The 15176-nt window shown below is 58.3% G+C and overlaps 1 protein-coding gene across 4 annotated transcripts in view; it reads right to left on the bottom strand.

The window, feature by feature from the left end:
* COL5A1 (collagen type V alpha 1 chain) overlaps nucleotides 1–15176 on the bottom strand; it is a 162424-nt gene that overhangs the window by 108808 nt on the left and 38440 nt on the right. For all 4 annotated transcript variants that reach the window (XM_017848837.1, XM_017848826.1, XM_017848819.1 and 1 more), the window contains 6 exons: nucleotides 13978–14115; nucleotides 12264–12503; nucleotides 10910–11077; nucleotides 10449–10505; nucleotides 3896–3937; nucleotides 3601–3663 (listed from right to left, as the gene is read on the bottom strand). In XM_017848837.1, coding sequence (XP_017704326.1) covers nucleotides 3601–3663; nucleotides 3896–3937; nucleotides 10449–10505; nucleotides 10910–11077; nucleotides 12264–12503; nucleotides 13978–14115 — 708 coding nt within the window. The remainder of the gene's footprint in view (nucleotides 1–3600; nucleotides 3664–3895; nucleotides 3938–10448; nucleotides 10506–10909; nucleotides 11078–12263; nucleotides 12504–13977; nucleotides 14116–15176) is intronic.

The raw sequence follows: 15176 nt of genomic DNA on the forward strand, positions 1-15176 counted from the left end.
GACCTCCCATCTCGGGATTCCCAGTTCTTCCTCCAATGCCTTTACTAAATAATTCTTGCCGTCTAACCACGCCTGGTTTGTGCCTTTTCTTCCTCACTGGATGGTGAGTTTCTCAAGGCAGGCCCCACTTCTGTGCCTCTCCTTGCACCCTGCTCCCTGCAGGCAGCCATGGGCATAAGAGCAAGAAAGGATTTGAGGTGCTAGAATGTAGACGCAGCATGGAAGGTCGTCCAAGGGGAGCAGCGGGAGAGTGTGCAGGGCCCACCAGACAGTGTGAAGGAAGCGACGCCCAGCGCTAGTCAGTGGAGGCACAGGGTGCGGGCTTTAGCAGCTGCTCAGGGCTGCATGATGCCCAATGGGATGCCATGGCACAGGTGCACAGACGGTTCCCAGCCAATTGCCACGGCTGCCCACAGGGAGCAGGGTGTCAGGAAGGGCACAGAAGTGAGGCCTATCTTGAGGAACTCACCACCTGGTGAGGAAGAAAAGAACACAAACCGGTCACGGCTAGACGGCCCTTGGGGAAGGAAGGGAGGGCTGGGAAATCCCAAGGCAGGAGTTCTGGGGTATCAGGGAGAAGAGGGTTCTTCCAGACCACAGGGAAAAGTCCCTCCTAGACAGAGGCACAGGAGGCCAAGCAGAGGAGGGGACAGAGCATGCCGCTGCTCTGCAGGACTATTTTGTGCTGAAGCCAAATAAGAATCGATGGATGCAAGAAGAGTTCTCTTACTGCCCCCGAAGAGTTCTCTTACTGCCCCCTTTCTGCCTAAAAGCAGGGCATTACCCCCTGCTCCCACCCCACCCACCCGCCTCTGCTTCTGTATCAGAATTTGGGGAGCGCCCCTTATCACCTGAGAGGGAGGCCAGCCCGATGAATCTGCCTCAACAGACTTTGCCAAGATAACCTTAATCCTCCACTTGTTCCTCCGTGAAGTTCCGAGTCACTTGCCCACCATCTGTCACCCCTCGAAGCCCAAACCCTCTTTTCCTTGGTCTAGCCACTTCTCCACATCCTATTGCTTGTTAAAATGGTGTATATGCTCCCGAGCCGAAGCACTTCTTTTGGTTTTTACTTCTTGGCTGTGAAGCCCCCGGGCATAGAAGATTAAAAGTGTTAAAATCGTGTGCCTCTTCTCTTGTGAATCTGTCTTTTGTCCATTCACTTTGGAGGCCCCAGATGCTCAACCCCCCGAGGGAAGAGAAAACATTGTTTTTCCACTGCACAGGAACCTGAGCCCGGTCCACTGCAGGCAGCGCTGCAGGGTTCCACCCCACAGCCAGTGATCTTGCACAGCCGATTAGTGGGCATCCAGCAAGATCTGGGCATCAAGAGGATGCTGAGCTGTGAGCAGGGATTGTTTCTTGAACAAGGCCAGCCGGAACTGGACCCAGAGGGGTGGACAGCTCTCAGCTCCTGGAACCGGCACCCCTCCCTACTGGAAGGGCCCTGGGGAGGCCAGTGGGCTCCAGGTCTCTCCTCCAACTCCACAGATGCAGACCCTGGAGGAGTTGGTTCCTCTGCCAACCCCAACCTCAGTCCTCATGCTCCTGGACCCTGATGTGAGTTGGAGGAAGACCAGCTCCTAAACCAACAATATTCTCCAGTCAGGGCCCTTGGCTCCTCCGCAGCAGCTGGGCTGGTCATGGTGTCACAAGGCACTGGCAGGGCCACCCACCAGTGACCCCAAGCCGGGATCAGCCCATAGGCAGGGACCGCGTGGTGAGCTGTGAACCAGCACCCCTCTGGTTCACACCGTTGAGATCCCCAGGCTAGACCAGTGCCCAGCACTCAGTACAAATCTGTATGCTGGATGGATAGGAGGACAGAGCCTTGGAACACCACTGAGGCAGCGTCAGTTGGCATCTGGGTGCCCTGTGTGTCGGCCGGCCTCTGGGTGCCCCGTGTGTCGGCCGGCCTCTGGGTGCCCTGTGTGTCGGCCAGCCTCTGGGTGCCCTGTGGATACTACCCTGTCCTACATCTGGGAAAGAAACCAGCCCCCAGAGCCATGCAATGCACTTTCCTTTGCACAGGAACCCAGCCACACCTGTGGACCCATCCACAGGCAGCTCTGTGGAGGGGGAGCTTGGCCATCGCCCCATCTCACACGAATCTGCGGGGAGGGGGCTCCAGAGCGAGCTGGGGTGGCTGCAGCCCCCACCGCAGAGCTCCAATCATGCCGGTCCTCGCTGGGCAAGAGCAGTGGCTGCTGGCTGTTGCCTGTCTGGAGTTTTGGAGATGTGGCTGCCAAGCTGTGGATGCTGTGAAAGCTTCGTGCTCCAGGGGCCAGCCAAGCCCCCACCCCGCCCCGCTTCCTGCCACGACCCTTGCCATGGAGCAAGATCCCGCTCTTCTGGGCCCCCAAATCCCTCACTGTGAAAAGCAATGTGGCAGAGAATCTCACTGTGTGGCCCAATCTGATGCATACTGCCCTCCGAGGTCACTCGGCCACACAGAACGATAACAACCTCTTCCCGCATTGCTGACCTGAACCGTTCTCCTCCAAAGGTTGGCCTCAGTGCTCCCATCTCCTCCCCAGGCAAGCATCCCCACCGGCTCGGCTCTTGCCCCCACAAAGGCTGCCACCACCTGCCCCTGCATCCTGCTGCCTGACCTCACCTGTCCTGCGCCTCCCCAGCTTTCCAGGGGTACTGAGCACCCATAAGAACCTCCAGGTCCAAGGTCAGGACTTACTGTCCCCAGCCCTGCCCCACCTTTCCTGAGCACTGCTGCAAAGCCACCAGGCACTGCACAAGACATCCCCAAACGCCTCCCTGTGGAGTAGCCTGGGAAGCATCCCTAGCCACCGCACTCTGACATTACAAACCACCTTCCCACAGGACCAGACCCTGCCCTGCATCCACCCACAGTAACACCCACAAGGTCCTCACTCTGCCCCGGACAGCAGGCAGGTCCCTGGCATGAACACCCGTGATCACCCACACGCAGCCCTTGTTTCTCCCACCCACAACCCAGCCGTTCAGAAATCAGTTCTTAGTCCTTCTGCACTCAAATCCACATTCATTTCAACAGCAGGAAGAAGAGACAACTCTCGCCCCACCCGACACCAGGAGGCCGCAGTACTCGGAGCGCCCACCAGGTGTCAGAAGGAAATCGCAGCGTCTGGGGAGCGGCTGTCCTCCATCTCCTCCCGTGGCCAGGGACACCGAGGACACCTCTGAGCCTGCGAGCCAGGTGCAACCCACAACAAGTAAGTTCCCAAACCCAGCAAGGAGGGCGGCTGTTTCCACGTAAGTGTGGCTGCCCGGCGGCGAGGAGTGGGAAACGCCCCGGAGCCATCCGCTGTGTTTACTGCGGCTGCTGCCATTTGCTGGACAACTGCAGCTCCCGGGGCCACCATCTGGGCTGAGCATTGGCAGGCTCCCTGGGCCCTGAGGGACCCCACTCTCCCCATAGCCACAGCCAGCCCCAGAAACATCTGAACACGGCTGGTGTGAGGGGTGCCTGGGTGAGGGGGGATTTGAAGACACAAGTCTCTGTGTCACCTCCACAGGCAGGGACAGCTCGGGTCACAGCGTGGAGAGGAGACATGGGCAGCCTCACAGTTGGTGTGATCTCAGGAAACACAGTCAACCTCTTACCCTTTCTCCAGGGTCCCCAACTTGGCCAGTAGGACCCATGGTTCCTGGAGGTCCGGGAAGACCCTAGAATTTAAAATAAAGTTGGGGCAGAGTTAAAAGATGGGGCCACAGGAAAAGGTCTGATTTCCACCTGGCCAACCAAGGCAGAGGTTGGGGTGGGAAAGTGCTGGCTCCCAGGGTATCTGCAAAAGTGAAGAGCCTCTCTCTTTTCCATCCAGGAGACATAAGGGGTGTCACCAACCCCACCCCACCAACAGCACCTTCTGCAAGTCACAGGATAAAGCCGGATACTCACCGCGGGGCCTTCTGGGCCGGGCGGGCCCTCGATGAGCATGCCCTGGGGAAACAGAGAGAGGGCGTCTGAGACCGCGGCCCGTCCCTCCTGAGACCCCAGACCCCAGTGGTATGGACGGCCTTCAGCTGTGTGCACAAGGGGCCCTTGCTCAGTTCCTGCTGTCCTGGGGAGTCATGATCACAGACTGCAATGGGGGCCTGTGGCAGGGCCTCAGTGGCTGTCGTCCTAGCACTGCCAGGCAAAGGAGCAACCTGGGTCAGCAGCCAGCGACAGACACCGGCTCCCTCCAGACCAATGCCACGAGAAGCACCTGAAGACGCTGAGATGAAGAAAAGGAGCCGAGACCACCAGGCTCCCCGTATCGACCCAAAGGGGAGTGCCAGACAGGCCCGCCAGGTCACAGCCACTCGAGGGAGGAGGTGGATGTCAGGACAAGGGAACTCGGGTGGATTTAGGAAGGATGAGGGAAAAATAGGTGCCCCAGCCCCAAGCTGAACTTCTGCCCCCAGCCAGAACCACCGTCAGGCCCCGGGGCTGCAGCCTCCAGACCCCGCCTCCCTCCAGGTAGGAGATGCGTCCTCCCATGCACACAGCAGCCCAGAACCCACGGGAAATCCTGCCAAGTCCACCTGCCTACTTGGCCCTCCTCCCCCGGCCCTCACCTCACCACAGGGCCCGCCTGCCTCAACCACACCCAGGCCTCACTCTAACCCCAAAGGGGACAGGGCCTCCTGGCCCCTGGGTCAGCCCAAGCCCCGGGAAAGGCAATGTGGACGGCTGTGAAGGCAGCAGTGGGAGCGGCTCCCTGCAGGACGGGGCTCCCTGCCCTGAGAACCCCACTTCCCTAGGGCAGGATTCCTCTCTCCGCTTCTGACCTGGCAACGCTAGGGTCAGGGGCCCCCAATGCCCCAAGCGTCCTGTGTTCCATGCCGACTTCAGGGTGACTGTTCCCCAAGGGAATTGCTCTGACAGATGGGAGCCAGGCGCTATTCAACAAGACAATGGAGAATGACCCCGAGGCAGCCAGAGATCTTTGAGGCAAGCTAGGACCTGGGGGGTCATGTTTTCAAAGAGGTGCCCAGGAACTCAGCACTTCCTGCCCTGCACCCCTTCAAGTGTCTGCTCCCCACACTGCGACACAGCAACCCTCAGCTGCCCAGCCATGGCTCCAGCAGGCCTAGGTGCAGCTCTGGCTCAGCTCTAGAGGGTGTGGGTGTGGCCTTGGTGGCGACCACAGGTACTGATGATCCTGCAGATGCAGGGAAGGAAGGCAGGAACTGCAGCCATGGTGCCCTCCACCCAGAGGTCAAAGGGTGGCACGGACAGCCTGGGGTCCCACGCAGAAACCAACCACAGGGGCGGAGGCTCTGCAGAGAGTTCCCTAGGATGACGCCTGGTGGAACTATGGAAGTGGAGCCACCGTGGAGCCACCACCCCAGGACTGTAGCATCACCAGAGTACAGCGTCAGCCTGGGAGGGCAGCAAGGACGAGGCTCCAGCTCCTGAGACCTGCTGTGCAAAGCTGTATGAGCCGTGCTGCCTGAGGCCCTGGGGCCGCCTCCACCAAGCGTATCCAGGAGCATTCACTTGGCACACCAAGTGAAAGATTATTCTAGAGTTGTCGGATATAAGGCGGTTCATCCTGTTAGGTTTGAAACTTCCTTGGGGCTGCTACCTCTTTCTTCATGCCTCCCTTTGGGAATGGGAATCGGTCCCCGCCTCTCCCCGCCACGTAGTTTGGAAGCATGAAGCTTGTTTCATTCCCCAAGCTCACAGCTGGACAGGGATTTGCTTCAAGATAGATAATTTAAGCCTGACTCTCACCGGTATCTGATTCGGGTGAGACTCGGGACTCTGGACTTTTGAGTTGATGCGCGTACTGGATGGAGTCAATGTAAACTACGTGAGAAGGACATGAATTTGGGGGCTGGGGCAGAATGCTAGGGTTTGAATGTGTCTCCCCAAAAGTCATGTGTTGGAAACTGAATGCTCAATGCAACCGTGTTAAGAGGTGGGATCTGGCCGGACGCGGTGGCTCACGCCTGTAATCCCAGCACTTTGGGAGGCCGAGGCGGGCGGATCACAAGGTCAGGAGATCGAGACCATGGTGAAACCCCGTCTCTACTAAAATACAAAAAAAAATTAGCCGGGCGCGGTGGCGGGCGCCTGTAGTCCCAGCTACTCAGGAGGCTGAGGCAGGAGAATGGCGTGAACCCGGGAGGCGGAGCTTGCAGTGAGCCGAGATCGCACCACTGCACTCCAGCCTGGGCGACAGAGCGAGACTCCGTCTCAAAAAAAAAAAAAAAAAAAGAGGTGGGATCTTCAGGAGGAGATTAGGTCACCAGGCTCTGCCCTCCTGGATGGGTGAATGCAGCTATGATGGGAGCGGGTTCGTTAGGGTGGCGTGGGCTCCTGATGACAGGATGACAGCAGTCACCTTCTCTCCTGCTCCTTCTCACCATGCAATGCCTTCCACCATGTGAGGACACAGCAAGAAGGCCTTCGCCAGATGTGGTCTTTCTATATGTGACTTCCCAACCTCCAGAACTGTGGGCCAATGAAGTCCTCTTCATTCTAAATCCCCCTGTCTGTGGTGTGCTATTACCACAGTTCAAAATGGACTAAGACAGCTCACTTCTGATACGTCAAAGGGTGTGTCCAGCCAGGCTACAGGCCACTGGAGGTTGTCGCCAGAGGTGCTGGGTACCAGGCTGGTGAGGGGACCCCAGTTGGGGGGTTGAAGATGTCCAGCCAGGCCACAGGCCACTGGAGGTTGTCGCCAGAGGTGCTGGGTACCAGGCTGGTGAGGGGACCCCAGTTGGGGGGGTCGCAGATCTCCCCACCCCTCCCATCCTGCCCCAGCTGGGGAGCCTTGCACTGTGTTTACACAGATGCACGTTCAGAGAGACATCCGTGTGTGTGCTGTACACAGAGAGCTCATCCAAGCAGCCTCCAAGATCCCAGCTTTCCAATTTCCTTCTCTGACAAAGGCAGCTGAGAAAGCCCAGGGCGGAGCTGGGATTAAGGGAGAAACCACTGGCCATCAAGGCGCCAGGGACAGCAGCTGCCTTCCCAGACACACAAATTGCTTTTCTCAGGGAACTGGGGCAATGTGGGCGGGGACCACACAGGGGAGGCAACCCCAGATCATGGTCAGCATCTGAAGGAAGCTGGGAACAGCTGGATCAATGTGCCCGGGGGAGGGAAGGCCTGAACCTTCCCTGGCAAGTTGTGGCCCCGCTCTGGCCCCCCCGCCCACCCAACCACAGACGCCACTCACAAAATTCACCCGGCAAAAGAGGAACAAGAGGAAAACGTCTCGATATCGTTAATGATAGTGCATTGTAGATGTCATTTGCCGAGAGAGTAGACCTTAGGCACTCTTACCCCAAAGAAGAAAAAGGGGCAGCTACAGGGTGGCAGTGGTGGGTGTAAGATCACTTCACTGTGTCTGTCTGTGCCTGCGTAAGTCTATCAAACATGCTGCACACCTTCAATGCAAACAATTTTTTTTTTTTGAGATGGAGTCTCACTTTGTCACCCAGGCAGGAGTGCAGTGGCACGATCTTGGCTTATTGTGACCGCCACCTCCCGGCTTCAACTGATTCTCCTGCCTCAGCCTCCAGAGTAGCTGGGATTACAGGCGCCCACCACCACGCCTGGTTAATTTTTTTTTGCAGCTTTAGTAAAGATGGGGTTTTGTCATGTTGGTCAGGCTGGTCTCAAACTCCTGACCTCAGGTGATCCACCCACCTTGGCCTCCCAAAGTGCTGGGATTACAGGTGTGAGCCACCGCACCTGGCTGAATGCATACAATTTTAACTAAAGAAATAAAAGACCTCAGACCTGGCAGAACTCAAGACAATCTCAGTGGAGGTCCACCCATCTGTTAAACAGCACATTTTTAAAAAACAAAAACAGCGTCAAGTGGAGATGGTGATTTGGATGCCCCTAACTGACGTGGCCCAGGTAAAATCAGCCACTCGGGGCTTCCCGGTTGGAAGCCCAGGGATAAAGATGAACCTGTCTCCTCTCCGTTCTGTGGATTCCTGTCCTTTTAGGGAGCCTCCGGTTTGGCTGACAATGAGAGGGAGCGGGACTGAGTGGGAAAGACCCGGAACAGATGCATCTCCCAAGAGGGAAGTCAGGTGGGGCAGGTCGGGGGGATGGGAGACAACAGACACCCCCTTCCACAGGCTGGGACGCCTGCGGGGCCCCAGGACCTGGCAATCTGTTTATGTGCAGCTTGGACCCAAGGACATCTGGCAATGCTCCAGGTTGAGAAATTCCAACTGTTTACGTGATCTCTGCAGAGGGCCTGGCCAAAGGCCCCGGGACACTGGGAGCAGGCTGGGGCCCGGGGCAGGGAATCCTTTTTAACTGCATCCAGACGGCTGTTGCTTTTCCCAACAAAGGTGAACTGGACTTTCCAGAGCCATGAGGTACCTGTGGGGCCACCTCGACTCTCCGCCCTCTCCTCGGCCCACCCTTGCCCACTGCTGGCTTCCCAGGGGCCCGGCAGTGGAACACCTGTGCCCACCCCACACGCCCACCCCCCTCCAGGAGCCCCGACACCATGTCTACACTCACAGAGCCAGCTTACTCAGAAATGTGAGCCAACACAAAGCTCACTCAAAGGTTTCAGTCCGGCCCTCCCAGAGCGGGGAGGGGAAACTGGGATCCCGCAGAGCCAGCGGCACCTGCCCACTCCTGAGCTCCCATCTTCCTCCCCGAGCAAGGACCCCCTTTCACTGAAGCAATGGGGACAGCACAAAAGAAGCCCAAGGCCACCTCAAGTCCACCTGGGGGCCAAGACCGTCTGGGGAAATGGAGCAGGATGTCCCACCTCCCAATAACAAGGGTGGCTCGGGGCTGGGACCTTGGATGCAGCCTCTGCTGTTGTTCACCTTCTGGCAAACAGCCGTGGGCAGAGCAGAACAGGCCCGCAGCCCCCTGCTTCTGGGTGAGTCCGCCCAGGTGGACGGCTGTCACTCTCCCCCGCAGTCACTCTGCTCCCTGAGCCGAGGCCTGGTTCTGAGGTTTTCCACATTGCAGAGCAGGGGGACCCTGGCCTCAGAGTCTCCCTTCACACCTCTGCACTGCGTTGCCCTGCACACCATGACCCTTCTGCCTCAGACAAGCTCTGTCTTCCCTGGACCCCCAGAGAGCACTGGAAAGGGGCTCTGGTCTGAGAAAAGGATGTGTCTATGGGCACTGGCAGGTCCTACCCCTGGGCTGGGCCTGGAGCAGGGGCATGGAGCCCCACGAGTGCCATCCAGATGCTTCCATAGGCCAGGAAGGGGTGAAGCCCTGGACCCTGGGAATTCCACCCCGGAGATGGGACACATCCCTTCTGCCCTGGCCACGGGCTTCAAACAGATTCCAAGGGGATAAACGCCTGCTAAGTGCCATCTGTCAAGGTTCCAAGAGAATGTCCCCAGCTCTACAGGAGGGTGGTGGGTCACCATGACTCCACATTCCGGGAACCGCAAGGTCAGGGGGCTTCTGGGAGCCCCAAGGTGTATCCTGAGCTCAGCCCTCAGGAACAGAGCCCTGGCAGCAGAACAAGCAACCGCCCCCAGCCTCGCGACTGGCCGTGGTGCAGGACGCGCACCTCCTCCTGTGAGCACTTGGACAACATGGCAGGGTGGGCCTTGGTGCTGGCTCCTCCCTGCTCTCAGGTCGTGCCCACCACATGCAACTGCCAGACTCCCTGCCCAGCTGTTCACGGGGCATCTTGCCCGTCGGTGGGGGGGCGGGGTGTCAAGACTTTGACCTTAGCGGCTCTGAGACTCCAGGGAGAAATGCAGGCCTCCCAGGCAGGCCATGACACCCTGAGGGACAAGGACACCCCAGTGTGGGACAGGGTTCCCACCAAACACACCAACCCAGGAGGAGCATCTAGAACATCCTCCGCTACAGTCCCACACTTGAGGGCATTATCAACAGTCACTTTTTAAAGTCACCCATGATCCGATTACCTAACATAGTTGGGTTTTACTCAGCTGGAATTTCGGCACAGTGCTGTTTTCTTTCATTCCCTTGACAAAGTTTCATAAACAGTATTCCACATTTCAACGGCTTCAGTAAACTTACTCCAAACGGTTGCATAACAGACGCAGAAAGTACAGCCATGTGTTAACTATTCCCTACCATTGCTGCGCGCATCTTTTACAAGGAATGGGCCATTTACATCCTCTCCTCCACCCCTCAAAGGGGACTCCGCCTCTGCCTCGACAGCTCTGAGCTGCTTTTCATCCCAGGTGAAACTGACAAGCACTGAGATGCTCAGAGCTCGGGTGCGGGACGGGCTGGGATCAGCACCTACCCCGCCCCCTCCATCACGGTCCAGAACCTCCCCCACCCGAAGGGATTCTTCCCAAGTCCTGGCGACGAGTGGTGCATGGACTCCACGAGACCAGGTGGTTCCTCGAAGTGACCCAGTCCGCGCAGGTCCAGGGGCCCATGGACCTGGTCACGCCCTACACACCCCACTGTGCCCCCAAGCAGCAGACACCCCAGCTTCAGGGAGAGAATGAGAAAATGTCCTCACCGGCTCGATGATCGCTGGTTCCCCTTTTTGACCTTTCTCGCCCCGAGGTCCTCCAATCTGGGGGTGATGAAAGGCAGATGGAGAGAGAATCGGAGAGAAAAGTGAAAAAGAAAGTCCAGACTACACAAAATCTGCCCGATTTCACAAGGCGAGGGTGCTATCGCAGTCAGGCGTCTCCCCAGGCCCAGGAGGATGGCAGGAGCGTGACAGACGTCAGGCCCATGGAAGCCTATGAGACTGCTAAGGAAGAAACAGGCCCAGAGGCGAGCATGCTGTGATGCACACGTTATTCAGAGCAAATTCGAGGCTGAGGTCTCTTTAAAAATAAAGTTTTGGGAACAGCATGCAACACTTGAGCTCCCCGTAGAGCCCGACCCCTGAGGAGGCTCCTGGGCAGGAGCCCCCATGATGCCCCGCCAGCCCCTCAGCCCCACCTGGAACGGGGGCCTGCACCCTCTCACCCCTTCATAGATGGTATCCTGGTTCGCTGGCATTCCTGGCCCAATCTCCGACGGGGAGTTGGTGGGGTCATAGTAAGGGTCGTAATAGTTCTCGTCAAGGTTCCTGATTGTTTCCTCAGTGAACTCCCCCTCCAAGTCATCCGCACCTTCCCCTGGAGGCGGAGCTGGCTGCAGAGGGAGAGGAAGGCGCAGGGTCACTTCACAAATGCACCAGGCACTGCCTCTCCATCAAGCCCTGGGCGGGCACCATGGCTACCTGGTCAACTGGGCAGAGACCCCTCTCTGGGAGAGACCTCCTCTGAGGGCTCCAGGTCTGACAAATCCAGGACTTCAAGACCAGCGGCCTCCTAAGCTACACAATGCCTGGAGTCTGGAGTCCAACCCACAAGGAGACGTCCTGAGTCCCCTGGCAGCCTCTTTATGCATCTTCTCCCTCCAACAAAAAATCATCAGCCCAGATTGCCGTGGCACGAGGGCACACCACGGAGCTGACGCACCTGTGCACCCAAGGACACCCATGCACCCGGGGACCTGCTCAGGCAGGGGCTCCACCCCACAGCCCCAGGGTCTTGCGATAATGCATCCCGAGTGCGGTGCTGCAGACGCAGGGGTCTGGACCTGCTGGAACGGGGTGTCCTCTCTGGCAGTGAAGATTCTGCATCACACAGTGACTGTGTTAAGCATCGGCCATGTGCTACGTACTATGCAAGACTCCCCACGAATCTGAAAACTTCACAGTCCCCAGAGACAGGCTGTGTCAATGCCATGATGGAAATGAGAACCCCGAGGTCCGGAGACGCCCGAGGGCCAGAGACACCCGAGGTCCAGAGATGCCTGAGGTCCAGAGACACGGGTTAACTTTCCAAGGTCTCGGGCAGAGCTTTCAGGCCTGTCTGCTGACGGTCTGCCCCCGTCCTAGCCAGGGCGGCCCTAGCTCCTGCTTCGCTGTATTTATCTGGATCCTGACTCCCAGGCCCATCCTGCCTGGCCACACCCAGGCCACAGGCAGAGACTCTGTCTACAAGCCATCCCAGTCCTCATCCAATTTCCACCTGAACCCTCCAAGACCGGAAGGGCTGGGGTCATTCTACCCATTTTCCAGGCGAAAAACTGGCCACACTGAGATCAACTCAGCAAGCCAGGGATTCCAAACTTGTTCAGCAATGGCTTCCCCTGGGGTGCATTACACCGCCCAGCTGCGAAGGGCCCAGGGCCAGGGTGTGGCGGGAACACAGGGGCCACCCAAGGACACCAAGGTGAGAACTGGAGTAAGAAGGGAGCTCAGCACTGTGGCCCCAGCCCTGGCCCTTGGCCCGCTGCCCCAGACCAAACCAAAGGGAAGGAAAGAAATTACGTTGGAGGAGTTAGAGGTGCCGGCGGTGCTGGTGGGAATCTCGGCCCCGGCGCCTGGATCTGTGGGCTGGTCGGGGTTCTCCTCCCCCTCGCCATAGGTGAGGTCCTCGTAAGGCAAGGGAGTGTAGTAGTCCTCGCTGGGCAGATAGTCATAGTCGCCGATGCCAGGGTCCTCTTCCTTCCCAGCCGCTTCACTGGTTTCAGGCATGGGAGCCGCTTCCGTGGGGGTCGGGGTCGGCTCCTGGGAGCCAAAGGCAGAGAGACAGCTGGAGTCAGGGAGGAGGCTGGCAGCGGAGCCAGGTCTGGGACTTGCCGCATGTCCGGGTGCAACGGACATGCATCTCAGTGGCATCTCAGTGGCAACGCCTGGAGCCCTGGCCTGTCAAGAGGCCCAGAGACTCGGTGCAGGGGCTGCCCCCATCCATGGGGGTTGGGGGCAGAGCAAGTGGGAAGAAGGCGGCCCAGCTGCGAGCCCCCGGTCTCCAAGCATGCTCAGAATGGACTCAAACCCACCCAGTTACACACCAGAAAAGGGCGAATCATATATCAATATTTAAAAAAACTAAAGTAGCAAAACATTCCAGGCTCTCAGAGCGATGTGAGATGACCAGATCACCTTTCCCCAGAAGGATACAGACACGCTCACATACACAGGCTCATGCACACCCGTGCCTGCATGCACACACGCTTACACACGCTATACACCACAATGCCACAACAATAACAGCCATAGCAACACCCAAGGCCTGACATACCGAACACACCAAAACAGCCTTTACACAAACAAAAAACACATAGCACAACACCACATACAGGCTCATGCACACCCGTGCCTGCATGCACACACGCTTACACACACATGCTCACACACATACAGGCTCATGCACACCCGTGCCTGCATGCACACACGCTTACACACACATGCTCACACACATACAGGCTCATGCACACCCGTGCCTGCATGCGCACATGCTTACACACACATGCTCACACACACATGCTCACACACATGCAGGCTCATGCACACACATGCCTGCGTGCCACATGTTCACACACACTCCTTCATGCACACACGCGCACCGCCCATGCTCACGTCCCACCCTCTTTACCACTGACAATGGCTCTGAGGCTGGACAGCCTCCCTCCCCAGCAGGGCACCCACCCATCCCCACTCCTGCACAGGGCCTGGGCCCTGCTAGGTGTGGTCCTCCAGCTCTCACGGCTGCTCACACACCCTCGCAACCGTCCCCAATTTCAGAGGTGAGGGGGTGAAAGCCCAGAGAGGGGAGGACCCGAGGCCGACCTCAGACTGCATCACCCCCCGTCCAGGGAGCCCCTGAGCTCTCCTCTCTCCTCTCCCACCACAGCTGCACCTACACTTGAGGAACCCAAGAACCAAACTCATCCTGGGCCTGCTCGAGTGCTGTGCCTGGTACAGGGTGGGGACCGGGGCCAGGGCCCAGAGATGCTGGTGGATACTCCCCTGTATACCTTGCATCTCCCAACATCCGCCTCACGGTGGAAAGCCAAACACTCCCCATGACGGCAAAGCTTACACAGCCCGCAACAGCCGGCTCCCTCACTGAGCTGCCCCCGCAACCTTCAGCGGACAGCCCCCAACCCTCCACCCTGACATGACCTCTCTCAGCCTCGCCCGCCTCTGCACCACAGCTTTGAGAGACCCAGCCCAACCCAGTCCCCCGCTCGGCCCAGACCTCGGGGACCGCTGTGGTTTCTTTGGCAGCTTCCACGGGCTTCTTGCTGGGGGTGGGTTCCTTCCCCAGGTCTTCGGGGTCTTCATAGTAAGGGTATTCGTAGTAATACGTCTCACCCTCGCCGTCTCCTTCCGTGTACTGAAAGCGAATTGCAGCCCCGTGAGGAAGCAGCGAGCCCACAGGGCGACCAGCCTGCTGTCCTTCTGCAACCTCCAGATTTGGCTGGGAAGATTGCACGTCACGACGCCGCGTCCAGCCCCAGGCGTGAACCTCCCTGTGGGTCCCCAGATGGGGTTCCTCCCTCTCCAGCTCCTTGGAAAGCTGACGCAGCCTCATCAGAAGCACCAGGGAGAAAGCAGGGGGACACCTGGTCCCCTCAAGCAGTCAGAGAAAGATGAGCCCTCAAAGGTGAAGGCCTCTGGCCCTTTGGAACCCAGGCCAGAACAAGCAACAGAATGGCAGGCTGTGCAGCCATCACCATGTCACCAGCAGGCTCCTGGGCCTTCAGCCCCAAGCCTCAAAGTGCAGGGACCCCATGGGAGGGGCTTCACGGGGACAGAGCAGGCCTCGTCCTGAGCCCATTCCCATACCAGGAGCTGGGCGGTGACTGGCAGGAGGCCGGGGCAGCAGGGACTCAGCTAGGAGCTCTGTCCAGCCCCTCCTGGAGTTCGTAAGATGTGGCCTGGGCCACGGGGTTCCACAGCTTCCTGAAAGCTACCCTTCCTTCTCTCCTGACTGGTGGTGAAAGAAGGAAGACCCAAGGAGAAATAAACAGGATTTAATATTACGGATGAGAAATGAGAGGCAATGGGCCCAGGGCACGGGAGAGCATTTTCATGCAGAGGTGACAGAAAGAACTGCAAATAAGATAAACTGCAGTGCCACGAGAGTGTGAGGTGGCAGGGGGAGGAAAGCTGACCCACGGACATGGCGGATCCCAGGAAGAGGGACAAAGGTGTCAGGCACGTGGCTGCCACTCTACAGCACACTCTACACTCAAAGGATTCGAGGGCTGGCCATTCTACAGTAGACAAGCCCAGGCTCCGTCCTCTTTGGCGAGCTGCACATGGCCCCTCCAGTGGATCGAGTCCGTGGGGGTACACCTGTGGCATCGGTGCTCACAAATACCCCATGAAGGTCAAGCCCAAGGGTGAGAGAGCACTGGGTATTCATCATCAAGGAGCTTATTCAAAAGGTTA

Source organism: Rhinopithecus bieti, unplaced genomic scaffold (genome assembly GCF_001698545.2).
Source record: "Rhinopithecus bieti isolate Rb0 unplaced genomic scaffold, ASM169854v2 scaffold_2205, whole genome shotgun sequence".
NCBI classification, from domain to species: Eukaryota; Metazoa; Chordata; class Mammalia; order Primates; family Cercopithecidae; genus Rhinopithecus; species Rhinopithecus bieti.